The 23,435-nt window shown below is 31.7% G+C and overlaps 1 protein-coding gene across 1 annotated transcript; it reads left to right on the plus strand.

Annotated features, from left to right (window-relative positions):
* The first annotated feature begins 8,889 nt into the window (after positions 1 to 8,889).
* LOC149908274 (synaptic vesicle glycoprotein 2C-like) lies at positions 8,890 to 22,066 on the plus strand. Its single transcript, XM_090102186.1, has 11 exons — positions 8,890 to 8,944; positions 10,925 to 11,011; positions 13,080 to 13,241; positions 14,283 to 14,445; positions 16,801 to 16,922; positions 18,267 to 18,511; positions 19,260 to 19,411; positions 20,002 to 20,146; positions 20,853 to 21,142; positions 21,509 to 21,636; positions 22,023 to 22,066. Exons 2-11 carry the CDS (start codon positions 10,927 to 10,929, stop codon positions 22,064 to 22,066), a joined length of 1,536 nt encoding a protein of 511 aa, XP_089958312.1. The 5' UTR covers positions 8,890 to 8,944; positions 10,925 to 10,926.
* Positions 22,067 to 23,435: the final 1,369 nt, after the last annotated feature.

The raw sequence follows: 23,435 nt of genomic DNA on the forward strand, positions 1-23,435 counted from the left end.
CAGGTTTTACCTGGTGTCCCTTCGTCCAGCATACTCACCACAACTCACCATGGAATCCTGATATTTCATGAATGTCAAAAAACTGTTCTGAAATAGTGCTAAATAGTGCCCAAAGGAAAAAAATAGTGCTCTTGTACTTGCGAAGTTATAGCCATAGTTCGATGAGTATGCTGGACGAAGGTTTCGCCCAGCATACTCACCTCCGTCCGGAGAATCTGTATACGCTTCAAACATAATTCATACTTCAAAAAATAGTTCCCAAATAGTGCCAAACGGTGCCCAAAAAGAAAAAACAGTGCTCGAATAACTTCGGAGTTATAGGCTTCGTTCAGTGAGTATGCTGGGCGTAGGTTCTACGCCCAGCATACTCACCTCAGTGCGCGAATATCGAACGAGCTATAGGTATAATTTACGTCTCAAAAAATTGTACTTGAAATAGTGCCCAATATCAGTCCAATTTTTGCTTGACTTTTGACTTAGAAAACCATTAAATTTTAATGTAAACTTCTACATACTAACGTAAAATGGGGTACAGTCGTCGACACATGTTTTTGGACAAAAATATTAAACTTTCTAATTGTAGACTTCATGTTATTGGAAATAATTATGGTATTTTCTCACATGTCAAAAACTTTCGATTAAATGCATTATTATATATTTTATAAATAATAATAAATGAATGAAACTTTAAGCGTAAATGAAGTCTATTACTTCATTGCATTGTGTGTTTGTCTGAATAAAAACAGTCATTTGCAGCCAATAAAATTAATATCTTGAAAAATTGTAAAAAGGAAATTATACAGTTTCTTTTTGTATATATGTTGCAGGCAAAACTTATAACCAGTCAAAACTAGTACTGTGACATAGTTATACAAATTTTTAAAACTCTTTCCAATAGTTTCATCAATGAAAGGTTTAGCAATAAAAAACATTTTTAATTACTTACGTTATTTATTACTATTTAAAGGGCCAAAGTAATCAGAATTCTAGTTAACTAGTTCACAGCTTTTGTTAACATTCATAATATAATCAATGTAAATAGAAAAAATTGTAGTTTTAATATTGTATATAATATACATATAAAAAAATGTTTAGCGTCGCGGGCGCCGCGCGTCGTAAGCCCCATACCTATTGACCGTACGTGCATCCATTACTGCCACACTATATTGAACTTTATCGCATGAGGAATACAGGTCAATTCCGTAAACGTTGTGGTACCGTCCTTGATCCGGAAAATGATTATTTTGAATAATTTTGTCAGTTGTAATGTAAGCATTAATAACAGCAACTTTATTTTTCATGCATGATTTACTTCATTTGATATCTTAATCCTTCAAGCGCCGTGATCTAGACAAATATATAAAATCATTGTTCCTAGCTACCGGGGTCCCATGCGACGCGCGAAGGCTTAATCATATTATTATAAAGTACTAGCGGTCCGCCCCGGCTTCGCCCGTGGTACATATTTACGTTTTCTTTACATAAGAACCATCCTCGTACTTCAAGGAATATAATAAAAAAAGAATTATCGAAATCGGTTCAGCCGTTCTCGAGTTATGCGCTTACCAACACATCTTGCGATTCATTTTTATATATAAGATTATTAAAATAATGTGTAATTAATAATATTGCGATTCTAAAGTAAATACTCCCTTACATAGACAATTAATAATTTACACAAGACAAAAATTGTTAGAAAGAAAGTTAATAATATTGTATTCGACTGTACTCAATGTAATGTATGTAGAAGTTTACAATCAAATTTAATGGTTTTCTAGGTCAAAAGTCAAGCAAAAATTGGACTGATATTGGGCACTATTTCAAGCACAATTTTTTGAGACGTAAATTGTTCCTATAGCTCGTTCGATATTCGCGCACTGAGGTGAGTATGCTGGGCGTAGAACCTACGCCCAGCATACTCACTGAACGAAGCCTGTAACTCCGAAGTTATTCGAGCACTGTTTTTTCTTTTTGGGCACCGTTTGGCACTATTTGGGAACTATTTTTTGAAGTATGAATTATGTTTGAAGCGTATACAGATTCTCCGGACGGAGGTGAGTATGCTGGGCGAAACCTTCGTCCAGCATACTCATCGAACTATGGCTATAACTTCGCAAGTACAAGAGCACTATTTTTTTCCTTTGGGCACTATTTAGCACTATTTCAGAACAGTTTTTTGACATTCATGAAATATCAGGATTCCATGGTGAGTTGTGGTGAGTATGCTGGACGAAGGGACACTTTACCTGATAGGTAATAGCATAATATATTTTGACGATAAATTACAATACATATAGGTGACGATGTTTTTTTACATTTAAGGAGCAATGATGAAGTCATATAAAATGTATTATTGGAAAGAAGAAGAAAATTAACTATAGGAAGAGGTTTATTATATTCACGGATATAGAGTTAAACGTATAATTCATTAAAAATTGTTTCACTTAAAAATGGTTTATGTAATTTCATAACTACTTGATTTCCGCAGGGAGGGGTAACCACTAAACACGTTACAAATTGTAGTAGCTATTAACTATGAGTCAAACATAAGCGATTTCCTTTTCGACCTCTCAATCAATTATAATTATTTAAGTGTTTTAATATTATGCATTATTTTTCACCATCTATAATTTTTCACGATATTTCAAGAAGAATTCTGAAAGCAACTAAAATATGGGAATAGGCAAAATAGATAGATAAATTATAATATTAATCGTATGATAGATTATAAATATTTTTATATAAATTTGCTCCTAAACAAAAACAAATCTAACTTAGAATCTGTCGTTTTATGAACGTCGGCTGAAATTTAAAAAGTAACCGATGTCGTTAGTATCAAATAGGATAAATCTATGTATATGTATACAATAATATAATTCTTTATCTAATTTTTAATATGAGAAATTAACATTTAAATATTTTACTCAAAGTCCTGAAATTTGGCAAACCCTTTTTAGAAACATGTCCAATATTAACAGCTAATTCATTATTGGTAAAAAAATAAAATTACAAAAATAAAGATCTATATATACACGCATTGTTTGCACAACTTAAGCACTCTACGTTGAAAATATTTAAAACAACAATCATCCTTACCAATGGATTATATCCGACATAACGAAGAAACCTTTCAGTAAAAATGCAAAAAACTAAATAGATTTAAACGCTCCGAGAGACTACAAACCGCATACTGTTTGAAACTTTATTTTCTCGTCAAAGAGCAAAAATAATAACAATTATAAATTACTAATTGAAATAATTACGATAGCAAATGATCGTTATTTACTGGCAATCAATTAATATAATATAATGTGGAATGAATACGCCCCTTTCATGTGAAATGCTCTTATACATATACTAATAAGATCTCATGTATTCGGTTGCATTTTTTATGCTCTATATATTGTTGTCCATGTTTTAATGTTTTTTTTATTATTTTTAGATGAAGATACCTTCTAATATAATACATATGATTAATAAGGAACCAATACCAACTTATTAAACTTGGCAAAATAAAAACAAATTAATAAAAACGCCTAAGCTAAATAATATTATACTATTTTACATTGTAGATATAGCTGGGAAGGACTGGGTTTCCTGCGGTAAAGACCGGCACAAGTGGAGGAAGATGGAGGAGGCCTTCACCCAATGTGGGATCCAACACAACAACTAATATTTATGTAGTAATTATTGATAATAAATTTCACATCTACTAACACAAATTGTAAAATTGTAAAATTGTAAAACTGTCTAATTTAAATTATAATATGTTCTACTAACAAAAATTGTAAAATTGTAAAACTGTTGTGTGGAAATAAAAGGCTTTTTTATTTTTTATTTTTATTTTTATTTTATTTTATACCAGCGAGAAGAAAAATTTTGTGCATTTTATTGCTGGGTATGAGATAATCCTTACTAATATAATAAAAGTTTATTTACTTTCAACTTATAATTTAGATAAGAAAAACAAACAGACAAACAATGTGCTCATATTCATGAGATATGGAAAAATGCGGACATATAAATAATTGATTTGTGATTTGTTTTGTTACGGGTGGTCGATTATTTTTCCTTATACAATTATTGACATTGTTTTGGAAGAAAGATAACATTTATTAAGGCATTAAGGTGTAGCGGTTGCCGGTTATACAATACTAGCTTCGCTCCGCGGTTTTACCCGCGTGGCTCCACTCCTGTTGGTCTTAGCGTGATAATATAATATTGTCTATAGCCTTCCTCGATGAATGGGCTAATATGATATATTATATCATCACGCTACGACCAACAGGAGAGGAGCCACGGGGGTGAAACCGCGCGGAGCAGCTAGTGTTTTATAAAAATACACAAGACAAAGATTGTGCAAACTTATTGTTTGCACATGCATTTCTCCGAATTGCGCGACTGTCTGTACCTAGGTACTGTCTATTGACTATGCATTATGCAATACTATAAATAGCAGTTTAAATGCATCCAAATAATTGAGTTGAATTTTAGAAGCGAGACATCGACGCTTACCAAAAAATAGTCTCCTGGTAAAATGGTTGATAATATCATCATGCTTTTTTTAAGGTATAACTGTAAGTATGTATCCTTATTGTAAAATTTAAGAAGTCTAATTTCATTTCTTTTTTTTATAACATCATGAGACTTGAAAATTATACGTAGATAACAATATAATGTTATGGTAGCAAAAAACTGTTCTGATAATACGGTCCGACGGCCCGAAGTAAAGGCCTTTTGGAAAACCTATTGAATTGGGTTCCATGTTGACTTATTTTGAATAGTTCGTATTGTTAAGCATGTTTTTAACTTTTTAAAATAATATTTTTTTGAATCTTTTCTCCTACCCAGCTAGCTAGCTAGCTACCAGCTACTTCTGTTCGAAAAAATTCATAATCTTTAAAAAATGTATCTTGTCCAAAAATGTCTAAATCTACTAGGTAATTCCAAAGTTTCACATAGACGAATTTTTATAAACTTTATTTCCCACTAAATTAGTGATGGTATATAGTTATTTTTTTATACAGATTCCATTCCCTTATACTTTAGTTTTATCTATTCTTTCATTGTATAAATTAATAAAACTGATAAAAAAGCTATAGGGCAAAGTCCAAAACAATGAATCATGATAGAAAACGACTAATTTATATTTTATTATTTTATAAATAAATAAACTAGGTTCTAATTAATAATTATATCAATTGTTATAAACGCTAACAAAATAAACAATTTTACTTTGTAACATTGTTTATTTATTATATTTTTGATTGTCTGTTTTAAAAACTTTTTGGTATTATATCTACAGTAATGAACTATTACTGAAAATTAAGCATATTGATAATAGTAATTAAAGCATTAAATTCAGTTTCGATCCTAAAGTTACATTTAATTATTACCAACTTTTTACTTATGTCACCTTATGTTCTAAAATGCCAATATATTAGTTAGATTTACGAACAGACTGATCAGGCTAAAGCCAAGACTCTTTTCCTGCCTCCAAAATTGAAAATCATAATGTATCGAAATTACCCTACAGCCGGAAAATAAAACGCCATTGCCTCCTGTAGTTGTTGCTACTTCTCAGCTTCTTTTAAGCAAGGTCGTAAAGGCGTGCTCAGTCTGACAGGACACAGCTGATCATATTATTGTCTGAAAAGAAAATCGATCAGTGAAATATATCTATGATCGACGAATGCCCCATGCCCCACAGGCGAACCCGTGACGTCACTATTAATTACTCTATAGAAAGGCTTAGAAAAAAATCATGGTTCAATTACATGAAGAACTTATCTTTGCTTAATTTATATTTAAGTACGTGGTAAGAATAATTGTATGGTTACATCGAGGCGAGGCGCACAGATTCTAGGCATCGCCATATGGTGGACGTTCCATGTACCCGGACTAAGCGGTTCGGTTCCATATTCTTTATCCGAACCGCGAGGGACTGGAACATGCTTCCTGAGTCTGTGTTCCCCGACGAGTACAATATGGGGGTCTTCTAGCGTAGAGTGAACAGGTACCTTCTAGGGAAGCGCGTTCCATCTTAGACCACATCTCAGCTTAACATCAGGCGAGATTGTGGTCAAGCGCTTCTCTATTACCAATAAAAAAAATTTTTAAACTTTATATTTTCGCTGTGCTATGAATTATGCAGTATGCAGTGCTTTTGCTTTAGTGCTCTGAGCATTTTAGCTATTAAGTATTCCGTGGTCGGAGTCTAAAGTATTTTTCTACAGTTCATTGTTTGTAAAAGTGATATAGGTACTTAACAAAATATATAACAATATTTAAGAACAATGATTAAACCCATGGTATTTCAACCATGGTGTACAAACCTACATATTTATTGTGTTTATCAAAACACATCACAGGGGAAGTAAATTGTATTCACAAGTTAATATTATGTATATTTGATTAAATACTACACAGAAGCAAATAACAAACAAATAAAAGTATTTGCTTACTATTATTTACATAAACAAGATCTAGATAATATTATAGTTACTAGATATCAATTGTTTTCTATTTCGGATCTTCCTATGTTTATTAATAAATATCTTATCTATGTCGGATTTCCCGTAACAAAACGTAATAATTGTATATGTATATTGTATACCTATAATTGATAGAAAGTTCGGAGTTCTTTGTATTCAAATTTCAAGCGTATTTTTATATATGTACGTAGATATGGTATGTAAAATTATTTAAAATATCTAGTTAATTAAAATATAACTGCATAATATACCATAGATTGACTAGGCCAACGATTGACAACAACAGCTCTACAGTTCTTCAAAAGTTTTAACAAACCATTTTTTGCGGACTGCAGCAGATATGATTGTTCTTATAAATGTTTGTAGTAATTTATATAATATGTATGTTTCTAAGAATATAATTCGCAATCCAAACTGATAGATTTTAGGTTTCGTTTATTAAAATTGCAATGAAGACTCGGTATATAGCGTCTAGTTTTACTGTTCCTAGAAGTCTCCGCACAAGTATCCGACTTCTGAGTTTCACGTGCCCCGTCTCACCCGAGAATATTTGTTTAACGCAGCATGCAATTTCGAATCTTATCACTTTGATAAAAAGTTAAAATTAACAAATGACGATGGTAACTTTATCACCGTGTAACTAGAAATAGTTCTTTGTTCTTTTTTCCTAAAGTTTCCATCGAGATGTGGAACATTCTCGAAGGTCTCGAAGGACCCCCAACTAGTTGTGTGGTGAGAGGTCCCTTCGTTGTCAACATGAAGGGTTTATTGACCTTTTATATTCTCTAACTGGAACATAATTATCCTTAATCAGGTTGTTTGTGTGAATCATGCAAAGAACCGTGCACTTGGTTGGACATTGTTTAAAATGCATTTTAGTATTTTTATGATAGTTGGTTATGAGTTCCGTTATTATTTTTAGGGATATCGCTTTATGCTGATTTTAATGTATTTACGAGGATTTTGAGCAAATAAATTAAACATAAAGAAACTAAAAAATATCACCAAAATCTTAAATATCATGAAAATAAAAGGGTAATTTTATTTTTACTGTCACTGTAAAATTAATAAATTAAAGTGAAGTTTCAGTTCTTAAAAAAACATATAATCTATTTTAGGGTCTGACCTATCTACCAAAAATAATACTTAATAATATACTTATTTAATAATGTTTTATGAAATTGCGCAACGAAATCGAATTTTGTGGTGCCTTTTTTTTAATTTTTAAAGTGTAAAATATCCTTCTCTATAGTCCTTTGACCTTTCGTGTTCTTAACTGACTTGCAAACTGCGCAAAAGATTTTATTCTAGGAACGCAATTATATTCGATAGTTCTCATGAGAAAAAATCTCATTTAATGGGAAATAGTCCATATTTTAAAGAATTGTTGAAAAAGTAGAGACGACAACTAATAATTTTTGTTAATTTGTAATATTTGCTGTGAAGTGATGTGTTCATAATGTATCATTATACATATCTCTTAATAGACAAATTAAGTTTTAATTGAAAACATGTCAATTTATGAAATTGAAAAGGCGTGAGAGCCGAGGACAAATATTATTATAAAACTTGTTAATATGTATTAAAGTTATGAATTGGAACTTTTAAATTAAAATAATACCGAAAAATGTATACATGATTGTTGTATAAGAGCATGGGAATAATTTGTGTTACACAATGAGAAAGATTTCATCACGCAGTCTCTTCAGGAAAGAAGACTAGTTTCTCTTGCAAAAAGAAAACATAGTAATTACGGTTTTGCCTTGAATTGCCATTGCCCTCGTTACAGTATTCACAAAAAGAGAAGTTAGTCACATTCCTTAACTCTTGTGACAATACAACTAAAACAAAGGATAAAGTGGTAACAGCGGTATTTCATTGGCTTCCAGGGTAAAAATTCATAATTAAATGGTGAACGGAATCAAATAACACAAAGTTTACTTCAACAAAGTCACGAGCAACAGTAGTAAACAAATCTTTGAACGGACAAGCCCAGGTAAAATAAAAAAAAAACCAGCTCATAATCGTAACAATACTAACTAACGTAGATAATCAAAGCTAAAAATGCTCATTAAATTGCTCAAAAAAAGGGATATACCCAATAGAAATAATACCGGTGAATCAATATTTTCGTTCAGAAAAATTTAGTGACGTCACTTTCATAGAAAATTCAGCGTATACTCGTCAACACACAGAAGTTGCACGAGTTTTTTAATCTCAAAACATTTCCACGCCCGACTTTGTTTGCTCGCGTATTAAATAACGAATACTCCATGTACGTCACTTCCACACTATATTTAGAAGCAGAAGAATAAATATCAATCGTAATCTAGTTTGTTAATGTAGATAACTATCATATAAAAGGAAGCCATTTCTCCACTAGCGTGTATTGTACGAAAATCCCTTACGCCTACAGTCAGTTTTATTTTTGCGTCTTTGGTAATCAGAAGGTAAGCTGAACAGAATATATGGCTCTCGGAGCGAATCTTTTTAGACATAGAACGAGACATCACTCGGCTGTATTTCGACAAAAGTAAGTATGGTTTATGGTAAAGTTCTCGAATAAATTCTGAAAAAGTGACAAAGATATTATGAAAAAGTGCTAAAGATAAAACGATTGACGGTTGAATTTGAATTTGGTAGAAACTTTCTAGAAAATGGCTATTCTGAACATTTTATTCGGCATTGTTAGGATAGTTTTGCGGGGATTTTAAAGATGGTTCATAAGGGGGGTGATTAGTTGTGTAGGGATTCTTAGAAGTTCTTAAAAGGGGTCATTATATATTTATTTTATTATTTTCAACGTGCAAATGTCAAAAGTTTATTTAAAGTAGGATAGAAGTAGAACCTTTGTTCTACTAGATAGATAGAATAGATCATTGTAGTCACTAAAAGGCTCAAAAATCTCTATAGAAGGGTGTATTTTGAATCCTCGCCAGATAACTGCGTAAAAGAACAATTTAAAGTGGCATTAATAGGTTGTAGTGACATAATATATTCAGCGTAAATAATATCTTAAAAAATTTCAAACTTGCACTGCAACATATTTCCAATCTGTGAAAGTTACCAGCTTTCTAAACACGTAATATTTCCACAAGTAATTTAAAGTAATACCTATAATGCTAAAGTCAATGATAAAATGAATAAATTCCTCAGATAAAAATATGTCAAAATATTTATTAGCCAAAATTAAACTTCGCAAATGCCAATAATTAAATGTTGAATAAAAAATAAAAAAGTGTAAGTTAATTCTTTGTTAGTAGTGCAATGACTGGCGTATTTTTGTTGGTGCTATTTTAAGAGAATTCAACTAACCAGTTCAGAAAACCAGTGGAAGAACTAGTATTTTATGCACTCGTTCAGAGCTTCTGTAAATGAGAAATTAATATACTTTACTAGGCAAAGCCTTATAAAATTGCTATGGTTTCTGAATTCAGTATTATCTGTACTATTAACTATTCTATGGTATTACTTTCACTCCCCCGCAACGGTCATGGACATTATTTCAAATTCAAATAATAATTTCTTTATAAATTTATATAATACCTGCACGAAACGAACCTTCATTCTGCAATATTATCCGAATCGTTTATAAAAATAACTTTAACGATATAAATAAAAATCGTGACGATTTAAATTTAACTTAATTTTATTAAATATAGAATAAACAATATATTCGAAGATCAAAGATATTAACTATTTTTAAACCTGTGCATTTAGTGTAAAAAAGAACATCGATTTACTGACGTCATACTTGATATGTATGTCGCTTTATAAAATATAAACTTTAATAAAACAACAGAAGTTTATTTTAAGCTTAATATATGTGTAAAGGTAAACTTAATTACTAATTATTGCGTAACAATACTTACATTTAGTTTGACGTACACATTTACAAAACAAACTAAGTGAAAATAAAAAATAAGGAAATGTATTTTTGAAATTAGAACGAGTGATTTTTTTTTTAATTTTCGTTTAAGAATATGTCACTGGAAAGCTGTAGATAGCATTTTAGATTTTTCTATTATTCTATTTATATATTTTATTTATTCTATTTATATTTATCTATTAATATTAAAATTATTTACAACAGTTTTTTACACATTACAAAAAAATAACTGCGAAAAAATAAGGAATAGTTCTTTATCGTGTTAGAATTTATGATTATTGTTATTTTAACTTAATTTGACTTTGGAACATTCCTATTCATTAAAATTGAAATCTAGAATAGACAAGAAAATATTTTTTTTATTCCATTAGCATTTATACTGCATAACTGTACGAGCATTTTTTTTGTTAATTTGCGATTTAATAAAGAAAATCTTGTCACGATTAAAGAAATTACTTTTTCATATACCTACTTGTTAATAAGACTATCAATTAGATTAACAAAATGTTTTATTTAGATATAACATAGTCTATTTTTTCAGCCATGCTCATCACAAAGAAGCAGATGAAATTTGGGACGGAAAAGCCGCTGCATGCGGCAACGATTGAAGAGGCCTTAACAGCTACAGGTAAGATTTTTTTATTTTAATCATAATAAAGTGACAATATAATTAAAATTAGGTGTAAATGGCATAGATTGCCTTAATTCTAAACGAGATTTTAGACATTATCTGTCTTACAACAAAAAACTTTAGACAGGTTTTAACTTTAAGCACGGGTTCTCTTTAATTTGGTTTTGTCGTATTTCACATAGACAACTATTAAAGTGACAGATCCCTAGTTTAAAGTTAGACTGTGTTTAAATTGTTTTGTGGTAAGACCAAATATGTATAATTAAAATACCAAACTCTATACGACTCTTTAACTAGTAATAACGAAAAATTAATTTATGGAAAAAGATCGTGAGAACAAAATAAGATTCTGTCGTACTTTATAATTATAAAAATAAAAAATATGTCGCATTATTCATTTAAAAATAAACCAAGATGACTTTATTTACTATCTTAATCACGGTTCTTTAATACAAAATGAAACATAATATTATAACCGTAACCTTGAAGATTTTTATAGAACTGACATTAATGGTTTAAAGATATAAATAAATACATACGATGTATAGGATACGAGCGTGTGCATGTGTTCCTAACCGCAAAGCCTTCTTACCTTTTTTGTTATTTTTTTCATACTTTACCTTTTCTATAACAGTTATGGAACACTATGAAGTTGACTATTAACGAACAATTGCAAACAGTTACATCAAGAAAACAAGTTAGAATAAGGCACTCTATCTTTTACTACACTATTAAAAATAGGTATTAAAATTAATTATTTCAAATAATTTTAGGACAAAGCATTTGCAATCCTAAATAATTCATCATATCTTATTTATCTCTTTTTCGTGAGCAATGAATAAAAATTCCAGCTATAAAAAGTTACCTCACTAAGGGCTGATTTTTCAATCCTTGGTTAAAACTTATTCGTCGAATAATGTATAAAACTACCATTTAGAGCAGGCTCCAAGGAGATGTTCGTTTGCAAAAATAGCGGACCTAAATCTGACTTCTGATATATATTGTATAGGTCCCAGACATCCTATAGACAGATGTTGCCAACCGGTTTTGTGGTCCCCCTGCCCGCACCCCTGTAATTAAATATGGCATACAAAGAAAAAAATAAAAATTTCCAAAACATGCTGTGTGGGGTATCAAATGAAAGAGCTTATTGAGTAGATCACGAATATATAGCATACTATATACATTTCTTACACTTTCTCTAAGATTTTTTAGAAAATTTACGAAAATGGTCCATTTTTGAGTTAACTTTAAACCACTATAGATTGAAAACTCATGAATATATTTTTTTATTATTATTTTAAATAATTAACAATAGTCCATTGTTTATGATTCAATAGTTCGTAATATAATATAAGTGAGCTATGTGGTGGATTTGATGAAAATAACTATATACTATATGAACTTGAAAATATACTCGCCATCTTTGAATGCTCCCCCCACTCCCCCATGCAACTATTTCACTGTACGAAATATTGAATCGTAAACAATGGACTATTGTTAATTATTTAAAATAATAATTTAAAAAATATATTCATGAGTTTTCAATCTATAGTGGTTTAAAGTTAACTCAAAAATGGACCATTTTCGTAAATTTTCTAAAAAATCTTAGAGAAAGTGTAAGAAATGTATATAGTATGCTATATATTCGTGATCTACTCAATAAGCTCTTTCATTTGATACCCCACACGGCATGTTTTGGAAATTTTTATTTTTTTCTTTGTATGCCATATTTAATTACCGGGGTGCGGGCAGGGGGACCACAAAACTGGTTGGCAACATCTGTCTATAGGATGTCTGGGATCTATACAATATATATCAGAAGTCAGATTTAGGTCCGCGATTTTTGCAAACGAAACTCCACTGAGAGTCCGGTCTAATTTTAATAACGTAGGTATTCTAATTTCCCGTATTTGACAGTTTACGTGACATTTTAATATTATCGTATAATACTTTATTGGACGGATAAGTTTCATCCAAGCATTGAAAAATCGGCCCTAAAATAGACAATAGTAGAGCCAAACATTTTAAACTCTATTTCCTCTAAACTAACATTACTTCCCAGGTTTCGGCAAATACAACTTCGGTCTCCTCCTAGTATGTAGTTGGACGCTCCAAGCCATGGGGATGGATCTCTTTGGCACCAGTTTTGTGGTGGCAGCCGCGGTGTGCGATCTGGAGCTGAGCCTGCAGCAACGAGCGCTTTTGACCGCTACACCACTTATTGGTAACTTTTTATATACGACTAGCTGTGCCCCGCGGTTTCACCCCCATTGCTCCGCTCCTGTAGCGTGATGATATATAGCCTTCCTCGATAAATGGGCTAACACTGAAAGAATTTTTCAAATCGGACCAGTAGTTCCTGAGATTAGCGCGTTCAAACAAAGAAACTCTTGAGCTTTATAATATTAGTATCTATAGTTTATGCATGTTTTGTTAAATAAGACTTTTTAAAGAATAGAAAAAATCGTGAGGCGGGATGGATCTTTTTTTATTCTTAAAGAAATTGTAGAAAACTAAATCTTCTTATATATAAAATTCTCGTGTCACAATGTTAGTCTGCATACTCCTCCGAAACGGGTGGACCGATTCTCATGAAATTTTCTGTGCATATCGGGTAAGTCTGAGAATCGGCCAACATCTATTTTTCATATGTACCACGGGCGAAGCCGGGGCGGACCGCTAGTCTTATATATAAAATTCTCGTGTCACAATGTTAGTCTGCATACTCCTCCGAAACGGGTGGACCGATTCTCATGAAATTTTCTGTGCATATCGGGTAAGTCTGAGAATCGGCCAACATCTATTTTTCATATTATGTACCACGGGCGAAGCCGGGGCGGACCGCTAGTATCATATAGAATACTATCTATCTGGTAGAGATCATTATATTTTTAACCTATTACATATTTCCTTTGTTTTCTTAATTAGGTACATTGTAAATATACCTACATTCCTCTCTATGGTAGTAATGTTTATTGATCAGATTCTCTAGTAATTATTTATAATTATAAATAATATTCATACACAAGAGCCTTCAACATTGAAATTAAATTATCAGTTGATCCTAAACCATAATTAAATTTATATTTCCAAAGGGCAAGCATATTACAACTTTTTTTATTGATATTTTAATTTTATTTATAGATATTATTAATAATTAAAAATAGAGCCAATAATTTTATTTCCAGCTTAAAATAAATAAAATAATTAATAAATAAGTCATAGTTTTCATATTAAAAGTGTAAAATAAAGTTATTTTATCCAGGCGTGGTACTAGGCGCCCAGCTTTGGGGGTATGTCTCCGATACCAAGGGTCGTCGCCTCACGTTAGTTCTATCGATGTCAGTTGGCTTTGTATTCGCTGCTCTCAGTAGTTTCTCGCCGGATTGGAAAACTATGGCGTTTATGAAGCTTATTTCTTCGACTTTGTAAGTATTAAGTATATTTATTTTATGTATTCTAATTTGAAAATATGTTGTATATTTGTTTAGGTTTTTCATATAATTTTCAATAAAGCATTTTTTTAGTATTCCTGTAGTAATTCTAAATATTCATTCAAAAGTAAATAGCATTCAAAAAATGTTCAATAATACTAATCTAAATACTTATTATTATGTACATCGAGGCATAAGTAGCCGATAAAATTATTTATAAGATCCTTAATCAAATATTCTTATTATTTGTCTTATATTTACATAATGACAATAATATAAGTGAGACAGCGCGTAAATCCTGTGCACATAAATATATTTTTACTCTGAAAAACTTCCATAAAATGATAAGATAAGATTACAAAAAGATGCTGTACAGTAGCGATGTAACGAACTTTACGTCATTTGCAATTGTGTTATTACTCATTAGATATCTTTCATTATATAAGCAAAGCCGGATTTGTTCTCAATTATCTCGATTTACTAGTATAACGAACCCGAGTTCGATATACTAGTAAATCGAGAACGCCTGCATCTCCCCTGAGTATATAATATGTTCTGTGGAGTTTGTAAAATTACGTCAAAAATGTATTGCTAAATTTTTCCTGAAAATCCATGTTTTCTTCTCTAGCTTCGCGCAACCGGCATATACCGCTTCTCTAATGTGAGCATTTTGTCTGTGAAAACATAATCTTAAACGATAGCTCACAATTCATCTTTTTGAAAAAAAATATGCGTCTGGAATTTTATAAGTATTTTTTACGTACTCAGCGTATGCAAAACTATAACCTCCTTTGAGCTTAGTATACCAACAGTGGGACACACTGTATAACATAAAAAAGCATAAATCCAATAATATGTTTGGATTTGAAGGTTATTAAAAAACAGTAAAAAACTAATTTTAAGAACTACATATTACAGAACATAAAAACACCATAAATAGGTAGATATCCTGTAAAATATAAAATTAATGTAATGCAATGGCAAAGTCTGTGTAAATCAAACGAATCGAAGTGTGACTCTATCTATTTACCTATATCTTACGAATCTATCTAGTACTAGGTATAACAAAAAATCAAATATATATTTAACAAAAAAACAACATTTAATCTAACATATTCACAACTGTTATCATTGGTTCTAAAAAGACGTAGTATTTTTTTATTTATTTATTGGTTAATGACCACATAACACTCGCCATATCCTTGAAAGGTCAAAAAACATTATTTACAGTTTAATTTGCGTAATTACAATATTGTTTCACTCTTATCTCCTGTTATCTTTACCCCACGTCGACTATAGCTTAGAATCTACCGTAGATATGTTATGAGATATGTTAAAAATAAATATTTATTATTTGCTAATATAATACGTAGGTAACGAATAATATTTGTACACGAGTGAGTTTCTCGCGGTTTCGTCACATCCTTTTTTTATGCGAATTCTTTCAAACAAAAATTAAATTAAACTTTTACGAGCAGAACCTTACGTACTCTATTAACGAACAATCCATACTTAATATTATAAATGCGGAAGTAACTCTGTCTGTCTGTCTGTTACTCAATCACGCCTTAACTACTGAACCAATTTGCATGAAATTTGGTATAGAGATATTTTGATACCCGAAAAAGGACATAGGCTACTTTTTACCCCGTGACAAAGGTTTTATCCTGGAAATCCCACGGGAACGGGAACTATGCGGGTTTTTCTTTGACTGCGCGGACGAAGCCGTGGGTGGAAAGCTAGTTAAATATAACTTTAAAAAGAGCCCTTCGAAAACAAGCATGATTATATTTTTAACATTGAAACATTACCTTTGTACTATTCGGCCCTACTTATATAAATTTTCCAAAGTAGGTCTAATGAACTTTAAAATATGGATGACTTCGCTTATTAAACTTACGTACCCATTTATCTCCTTCAGTTTTTAAGCTATTGCATAGCTTCTATCGCGGGCCTTGAGCGCGGGGACCGAATCCAGAAATTCCGTAACGAAAAAACCTCACGCTCCCCACTCCGACGGGCGCGGAGGTGTGGCTTGAAGGCACGATATACAATTATAGCTTTACCGCAGCAGTCGTCGAGTGCCACACGTCTTTTTTTACACGCTTTATATTAGCTTCACCTGTATGTTTGTTTGTTTGTAACCGACTTCTTTGGGCGCGATTTTGACCCACTTTAAACGGCCAGATTTCGTTCAAACTTTGTAGAATTATTGAGGACCGATGACAATACACTAATTTGATAAAATTTTCTATTTTTTAGTTCGGTTTTCTATAAAAAGCGTGTTTTTTAGTTTTTTTTAACTATTATTATTATATTCTTACGAAAACTATATTTTCTCTCAAACAGCACATCAGCAAGTAATTCAGGCGCCTACACATTGCTGGGAGAGAGCTGCCCCGAACGTTCCAGGGGAAGATCTATGTTACTATGTACATGTTCGCTGATGTGTTCCCAGGCTGTGGTGGCTGGTGAGTCTTTTATCTGAGGATCTTTTAAATAAATAACAACAACTGAAACATACCAATTGTATTTATAGGGGTTTTAAATGTATTTGTGTTTTATCACAGGCAAATTGTATAACAATATGCCAAGCGTTCGTAAACTGACGACGCCGTTTGTAAACGGCAAAATTTTACAATTTGCCTGCGACATATACATGTTATTGACCATAATGAGCTTCAATGTAAAGAGAAAAGGAAAAAATATCCAAAGTGCTATTTTGTTTATTTGCATACGTGTTAAAATGGACCCTATATTCAAAGATTTGATACGCTTGTAGTTCTTTACCAATTATGATTAAAGGGGTTGGTACATTTAAAGTCTATTTATATAGTTTGTGTATTGCGCGCCTCATAAGCGAAGCGTTGAGGTGGGTACTACTGTCACTTCGCGCAAAACATCTGATTTTTCAAACTTAAAATGTCTTTATGTAGCATACATTGCACTTGTAAGATAATACATACACACACATATTAAGAAAAAACACTATTTTTAACATTCATGATATTTTTGATGTCATTTTTGTTATTTAAACTAGTTAAAAAACAGTTTAAAAAAGTTCTGTCTTGGACGTCCGTGTGTCTGTATGTGCGGAGGATTTTCTTGTAACACGATAGCGACCGAAATACTTTACTAATCGACATTCTAATCGAGTCTTTTTTTTTCTCTTACGCTTGAGTATGCTCAGGAATAGAACCCTTTCATTTTTCAGGGTCTGATTCGATGTGGTTTAATTGTTATTAAATAAACAAAAATAATAATTAATAAATAATTATTAAAAAAAAATTATGAGGCGTGCACTTTTGGATTTTCCAAACTATTTATTATTTATGTTCAAAGTAAAAAGTACACTGGAATTACAACAAATGACGACACAGTATAATAATAATCTACGTCATCACGTTATAATATGACAACATTACTTATTTGTTCAAAACAATCACGAGCAACGAAGGGAAGCATAATATTGAAATAGAAAGATACCTATTGTCACACGTTATCAGAGTATCACACGATTAAACACGCAGGCTGAAGCTAGCTATTTACGGAATCGTTATGGAAACATAAAACCAGAGCTCGATCTATCGACGCTTTATTATTTATTTCCTAAATATTTTTACTAGATAAATTCGTATTTCTTTCTATAAGTTACTACTTACGTAACTATTATCTAATCTGTACTATAAGGTACCTGTACCTATTCAGTCTTCTCTTGAAGACCCCATATTATACCATCGGGAAACACAAGTTGGCACGTACCATCTCCATAAATAAATCTTTATCAAAATAAATACCCAGCTCTTTTCTTACAGTGTTCGCGTTCCCAATCCTGCCCTTAAAATTCGCATACTGGATAGACTTCCTCAGCATCACGTACCGACCCTGGCGTCTCCTGGCCCTGGTCATGTCCCTCCCCTGTGCTGCCACTGCCTGTCTCCTGCAGCTGTTCCATGAGAGCCCCAAGTTCTTGCTGTCCAGGGGACAACATGATCAGGCTCTGGAGGTGCTGAAGAAGATCTATGCGTGTAACACTGGACTCGGGAGCGAGAGCTTTCCGGTGAGTTAATTTATTATATACTAGCTGTCCGCCCCGGCTTCGCCCGTGGTACATATTTCGCAATAAAAGGTAGCCTATGTTCTTTCTCAGGGTCTAAATATTGTCTGTGCCAAATTTCATCAATATCGAGTATTTTATACGTGAAAACCATACATACATACATAATTACAAACCTTTCCTCTTGATAAGTATAGATAGATTTTTTAAAGAATGAAGTTTGATGATATTGTTGTGATATTGTCGTTAATAGCTGGTAGCTCTATTAAAAACGTACATTTTATGAAACTGTTTAGGAACTTTTGAACTAGATCGTTAACTTGACTTACTCGGTCAGATGGTTGATCTTTATGCCAATATGTTCATCATCCCATTTATAAAAAAAATTAGCTTTCCACCCGCGGCTTCGCCCGCGCTGTCAAAGAAAAACCCGCATAGTTCCCGTTCCCGTGGGATTTCCGGGATAAAACCTATCCTATGTCCCGGGGCAAAAAGTAGCCTATGTCCTTTCTCGGGTATCAAAATATCTCTATACCAAATTTCATGCAAATTGGTTCAGTAGTTAAGGCGTGATTGAGTAACAGACAGACAGACAGTTACTTTCGCATTTATAATATTAGTATGGATGATAAAAGAAGTCAAATAAATTGCTCAGGTGTTTCTTTTTAAATACACTTGAAACATTTACGTCTTTCAGTTATCTAACTATCGACAATTCTCCGATATTTTAACAAAATTATCATCCCAACAGGTAAAGAAGCTGATAGACGAACAAGAACAATCGTCAAATCAAGAAGAATCTTTCTTACGTGTTCTCTGGCAGCAAACCGCCGCGCTGTTCCGCCCGCCCCTCCTCAGTGTTACTCTGAAACTGTTCTATCTAGTCACTATTATTTATATGACGTAAGTATTTATTATCTTTTTTTATTCATAAGATTATTTTTCTCCAAATATTTTCAATCATTTAATGCTTTAAAATTAAAATTAAAATAAAATTGAGGCTTAACCTTATATGAATTTTGAGGTGGTAGCAAATCTATTTTAAAAGGATTCTTCTGTTTGTTTAAAATGTTGAAGAAATTAAGCTCTTTCTTCTATTTTTTATTATAAAAAACATATGAGTAGCTGTTTATAACACGTAATTTTTCTAGTGCATAAACTGTGCACACAATGTAATTTATCTTGGACTTTCTCATGACAGGAACATAAAATGTTCACTTTATCTTAATATACATAAATCTCGTGTCACAATGTTTGTCCTCAATGGACTCCTAAACCACTTAAAACCGATTATAATAAAATTCGCACACCATGTGCAGTTCGTCCAACTTGAGAGATAGGATAGTTACCACGGGCGAAGCCGGGGCGGACCACTAGTTGAAATATAAATATTAATTGTTCTTTGACTCAAGGGTATATTTTGGACAAGCTTATTAGGAAAAACTTTCTATTTTTCTTTCTTTATAAATACATACGTAATAATAATTTTCCAGTGGCAGCGGCTTCATCCTCTGGCTGCCCTACATCATGAACAATCTCTTCTCCGTGTTAGAGACAGGAGGAGGTGCCGGTATGAACCTCTGTACTGTCATCAGATATTCCACTGATAGCATGGCTGCTGCTGCTGGAAATTCTACTGTAAGTATTGAGTAATAAGAATTAAAATATATTATACAAGGTCTATCTATCTGTTTGTAATAAACACAAAATCTGCAGTTATTTTTATTTTGGTCATAATACGGTCTCTGTTATCACTTATCACTAACTAGCTGTGCCCCGCGGTGTCACCCGCATCCGCTCCTGTTGGTCTTAACGTGATGATATATAGCCTATATAGCCTTCCTCGATAAATGGGCTATCTAACACCGAAATAATTTTTCAAATCGGACCAGTAGTTCCGAAATTAGCGCGTTCAAACAAACAAACCCTTCTTATGATATTAAGTATAGGAATCAAAATCAATCTTATCAATACATAATATAAAACAAGATCTATCTATCTGTTTGTAATAAACACAAAATGCAATGATTTTCATTCTTCACAAATGAAGGCGTAGTCCTCGAGGGTTTAGTACTCGTTAAGTTTTACTCGCGGGTAAAGTCGTGGGTGAAAAACTGGTTAAAACACATACTGTGGCAAATTTGTCTTTTTAAAGTAATGACTACATTTTTAAATATTTCGAAAACATTTTTTTTATTACAGAAACTTACGCAATCATAATTTTAAGTACAACTTATCTTACCTACTTACCAATCTTTTTTCCATTTTTATACGACTGAAATTCACAATTCTCATATTACAAAGCAATAACATTTAATTCAATCTTTATTATTATTACTTCCAGATACTCCAAGAAGTGTGCAACGACACAATCCAGCCAACTACCCTCATTTCCGCGATGTCATACGGAGCTCTAGCGAGTTCTTCAAACCTAGTACTTTCCCTCACTTGTGGTTCTAGAAAAAGATTTGCAATGATTGGAATTGTGTTACTTTCTGGAATTTCAGCAGTTTTATTGAATTTAGTATCTAGTCCGATCGCTGGAGGGGTCTTTTTCTTCTTGTTTCTGCTTTGTGCGTTGTCTATGGGACTTTTGAGTGTGTACTTCGTGGAATTGTATCCTACGTCTTTGAGGTTAGTTTATTACTGTTTTTTATTCTCTTTTATTTATAATATTTTCAAGTGTTTGCTTTATTTCGTGCCTTTTATTTCCCAGACTATTATATTATTACTTTAATAGTTTATCAAAGAATTCAATATTAGTAGAATAAATACTGGCACGACACTTATATGACCAAGTTTTAAACTGAAATATTTATTTATTCAATAAGACTTTTCCTATAAACACTTTTGAATCGTTATCATAACATATTTTAATATTTAAATCGTAACATCTTTTTAAATTTGTATCATGACAATTATTAAGACATAATTTATCATTCCATACAGAAATTTCATACATTTACTTAATATAAAATCTGAATACTAATATTTTTTCAGAGGGATGGCATCATGCCTCTCCGTGATGTTGGGAAGGTCGAGTGCGTTCTTCGGAGTGAATGCTATCGGATATCTCATATCAGCCAATTGTGAAGCCACATTCTATGCGTGGTCAGCTTTGTTGTTAAGTAAGTATTTTGCTAATAGATATTTAGAATAGATTTTTTGAAGTGAAACTTTTTACACGCTTACGTGTTGAGAGTAAAATTTCAAGGTCGCGTCAAGGCAATACCGTCACGTCATGGAGTAAGGCGACTATTTTTGTAGTTTCTAATAATCTTGCCAAAGAAGTTTCACTTCTGACACGTGTGCTCGGCACATGCTCTTTTTTTATTTTAGTATAATATGGTGAGATCTAAGTCATGCAAAAAACCCAGTTAGTAGCCTAAGTACAAACGAGCAAATTTATACAAAAAATATTGATAATATAGTATTTATTTATTTATTTAGATCTGATAATTATCAAATCAAATAATAAAGGTTAAATTTATTAAGTTCAATTATTCTTTTTCAGGTGCCATAGTTGTATCGTGGTTCTTGCCCAGTGACAAGAAATGAAACCTTAATGTGTGAAGTCTTTGATTTTAATTGGTCCGTTGAATTCATCCAATGCGACTTTAAAGGTTTTTCAAGTGACCTTTTAAATTTGGCATTTAAGTATTATTTGGCAGAATTATCTCGTTTTGTTTTACCTAAATTTATCCTTTAAGTATATTTTTTATGTATTGTCTGATGATCGTCTGTTTACACGAATAGGAAATGTCAAAAAATGTTATTGAACCGTTGTGGGAACATTTACACGCCTTTAGTTTTTAAAACGCAAATATTTATTTCATAACACGAACCTTAGATTATGAAAATAATAATGAAAATTAACTGTATGAAGAAAACCGAAACTGAAACATTTATATACCAATAAATGTAAACTTTTTGAAGCGCTTTTCCCTCTCTTTTCAATAACAATTACCAAAGATCTTAAAAAGATTGTAAAAGTAGTTTTTACAAAAAAAATGTGTGCGTGTACTAGTGTACATACGTAAGAAGTACAAGTAAAACTTCTTTATGTCCTTATTTTTCAAAAAATAATTTACTATAAGCAACTTTACAGAAATACGTCGAATCATGCGTGGTAGGGATAAGAAAAAGATAGCGCGTAACGGAAAAATGTCACGCGTAACGAAAAAATGTTACACAAAACTTTTTCCAACCGATAAAGAAATTTCACTTCAATAAATTAAATTAAGTAGTGAGAATTGGCCTTTTGATATGATGAGACAGCATTCCACAGATCGACATATGCCTATACAAAAATTTCGCAGTTCAGTTGAACATATGACATTTTAAAACGGTTTAACCCTCACGAGTGACCACAAACTATTATTATTTTGGCATTTAGAGCCTGGACGCAAATACTACGTTTTATTTTGTTTATTTAACAAAATTGTATTTCAATTTAGCTGTTTATACCACAAACTCCATCTGAAAGATAATTTTAATTATGCCAAATGTCAAATATATTTTAGTAGGTAGAGTTATTTTAACGATGCCAAATCTCAAATATATTTTCTGTTAAAATATGCTTAAATTAAGAGGGTTTCAAAGTTTTATGTTCACGTATAAAATAATATGAAAATGTAGATATCGAATATTGTATATAAGTTGTTAAATAATTGTTAGATGTAAGCTATTTTACAAGTGTGAAGTGTTGTACCTGAAATTAAAAAGCTTGAGTAAAAAATTACCTTCAAGCAGACTGGTAATTTATATGAATAAAGATTTTTATAAATATGTTATGTTTTATTTATCGAACATCCATTTTCCCATTGTCTAACAGAAAATAATTCATTTTAGATCTTACTACAAAATATAATGTAATTTTAATATAACAAAATAGAGGGTAACTGTATCTTAACATCTAAACTTTGAA

This window comes from Colias eurytheme, chromosome 5 (assembly GCF_061535395.1).
Source record: "Colias eurytheme isolate Ceu_HAF_F1 chromosome 5, ilColEury1 Martin Lab GWU primary, whole genome shotgun sequence".
NCBI classification, from domain to species: Eukaryota; Metazoa; Arthropoda; class Insecta; order Lepidoptera; family Pieridae; genus Colias; species Colias eurytheme.

Bases quoted from the DNA above. Each gene is read 5' to 3' on its own strand.
- LOC149908274 (XM_090102186.1), top strand. From the start codon at position 10,927: ATGCTCATCACAAAGAAGCAGATGAAATTTGGGACGGAAAAGCCGCTG. The intron at 11,012-13,079 runs GTAAGATTTTTT...ATTACTTCCCAG, and splicing joins AGAGGCCTTAACAGCTACAG to GTTTCGGCAAATACAACTTC. The intron at 16,923-18,266 runs GTGAGTCTTTTA...CTTTTCTTACAG, and splicing joins TTCCCAGGCTGTGGTGGCTG to TGTTCGCGTTCCCAATCCTG.